General features: G+C 61.7%; 1 protein-coding gene across 1 annotated transcript in view; it reads right to left on the minus strand.

The window, feature by feature from the left end:
- Window positions 1-340: 340 nt before the first annotated feature.
- The window catches only part of SPEF1 (sperm flagellar 1), a gene marked incomplete at its 5' end in the record, with an annotated part of 2,265 nt that continues 443 nt past the window's right edge, over window positions 341-2,162 (minus strand). The window contains 5 exons of the mRNA XM_010134278.1: window positions 341-448; window positions 729-840; window positions 978-1,032; window positions 1,234-1,282; window positions 1,911-2,067. Coding sequence (XP_010132580.1) covers window positions 341-448; window positions 729-840; window positions 978-1,032; window positions 1,234-1,282; window positions 1,911-2,067 — 481 coding nt within the window. The remainder of the gene's footprint in view (window positions 449-728; window positions 841-977; window positions 1,033-1,233; window positions 1,283-1,910; window positions 2,068-2,162) is intronic.

Below are 2,162 nucleotides of genomic sequence, written 5' to 3' on the forward strand. Positions count from 1 at the left end.
GTCAGAGACGTGGCTGCGAGCGGGGCCGTGCGCCCAGACACGGATTTTCTCGGAGATTACAAGAAAAACAAGCAGATTTGGGTAAGGGATTAAATCCCAGTCTCCACCAGCGCAACTAGTCTGTCCCAGCTGGTGTCCCCACGCCACCACCCACCCTCCAGCGCGGGGCCAGGGGGGTCTGTGAGGTGGGCAGGGTGTCCCTGCTTCTGCATCTGCATTGGCCGCCTCTGTTTTTTTGTCCTTGAGAGTCCGCCCTGGGAACTGGGTGTAACTGGGAGGCACTGGGATGTCTCCTTCCATCCATTCAGCAGGGTGGGCGCTGGTAGGGACGAGGGTCCGTTCACCACTGGTGGCTCTGGGCCTGCTGGAGCCGCCGGCTCAGGTCGTCGATCCGCACGTTCTTGAGGTGCAGCAGCTGCTCCAGCCTCCCCACCTTCAGCTGCAGGATCTGGGCAGAGATACCCCCACACCCGCACCCCCTCCTCAGCTCCGGTTTGGGGGGTGGGGGACATATCCACCACCCCAGAATGGTCCCAGCACTGCCCAGGAGCACACAGAGCAGCACCTGAGCCACACGTGGGACCATGGCAAAGCCACCACCGAGCCGGGAGCAGCCCCGGAGGTTGATGGCACCAAGTGAGCAACTCTTCGGGAGCTAGGGAGGCAATGGGACCCTGTCCCTGCCTTGGGGACACCCCGCAGTGACAGGGGGACAGGGCTGGGCTCACCTGGATGGCCTCCTGTGCCTGGAGCAGAGCCTGCTCCCTCTCTGCCAGCTGCAGCCAGACATTGGTGTCCCCAGGGGGAGGTTGGACACAGCCTTGTTGGCTCTTCTTCACCCTGGACCAGGACAGGACGAGAACTGACCCCTCCTGTGGTCACTCACAGCCTGTGGAGCCAGGTGGGGGGACACTGGGTTCTGTCCCATACACCACTGCACCCTGGAGAAGCACCCATGAGGGGCACATCACACTTACACAGATAACTCCTGGGTGTAGCCTCCCACTGCATCGCCCTTCGCCTTCAAGCAGCCTGGAAAACACACCAGTTATTCCAGTCTGCCCAGACAGCTCCACTCCCCCTGTCCCCTTCTCCAGCAGGGTTCCCCCAGGGCTGCCCAGGCTCATTATTTGGGTGCTGCAGCATGACCCAGGGCCATGTGCTGTGTCCCCCACCCCCCAGGGAGCAGAGAGGTCACAGTTTGGGCTTTAGATGTGGAGACACCTGACATACCCATCTCCAAGTAGTGGATCTCTCCCGGCATCATCCGTGCACCCCAGTCCTGTACAGAGAGAACCGCAGAACCGTTTGGGTTGGAAAAGCCCTTTGAGCTCCTCCAGTCCCAGCGCTGCCCCAGCACTGCCAGGTCCCCACTGACCTCTGGCCCTCAGCACCACCTCCACACGGCTGATCAACCCCTCCAGGGATGGGGACTCCACCACTGCCCTGGGCAGACAGCGACAGCCCTGCACAACCCCAACAGGGAACCAAGAAATGGTTCCTCAGGGACAACCTCAACCTCCCCTGCAGCAACTGGAGGCTGGTTCCTCTCGTCCTGTCACTTGTTTCTGGGGAGAAGAGACCAACCCCCACCTCGCTCCAGCCTCCTGTCAGGGAGTTGTGGAGAGCCAGAAGGTCTCCCCTGAGCCTCCTTTGCTCCAGGCTCAACCCCCCCAGGTCCCTCAGCTGCTCCTCAGGGCACTTGTGCTCCAGACCCTGCTCCAGCTCCACTGCCCTTCTCTGGACACACTCCAGACCCTCAATGTCCTTCTTGGGGTGAGTGGCCCAAACTGAGCCCAGGATTCGAGGTGTGGCCTCCCCAGTGCCCCCAGTCCAGGGGTACGATCCCCGCCCTGGTCCTGTCCAATCCCTATGACACTGTGCACTGCATGTGCCCTATCCCTGCTGACCTGTCCCGGGCTGGACACCACCTTCCTCTGCTTTTGCCTCTCCTCGATCTTCTCCCGCAGCAGGAGCAGCACATGCTCCACCACGCCCGGCCGGCACTGCACAACCTGCCGGATCATGTCACCCGGGACCGAGAAATTTAACTGACTCAGCACTTTCCTAAAAAAAATGAGCTAAATGAGCACCCAGGAGGGCAGGGAGGCAGTACCCCCCACCCACAGCACCCTCAGCGCTGCAGGGGGTTGGCCTGGACG

The sequence above is a fragment of the Buceros rhinoceros genome, unplaced genomic scaffold (assembly GCF_000710305.1).
Source record: "Buceros rhinoceros silvestris isolate BGI_N320 unplaced genomic scaffold, ASM71030v1 scaffold27220, whole genome shotgun sequence".
Lineage (NCBI taxonomy): Eukaryota > Metazoa > Chordata > Aves > Bucerotiformes > Bucerotidae > Buceros > Buceros rhinoceros.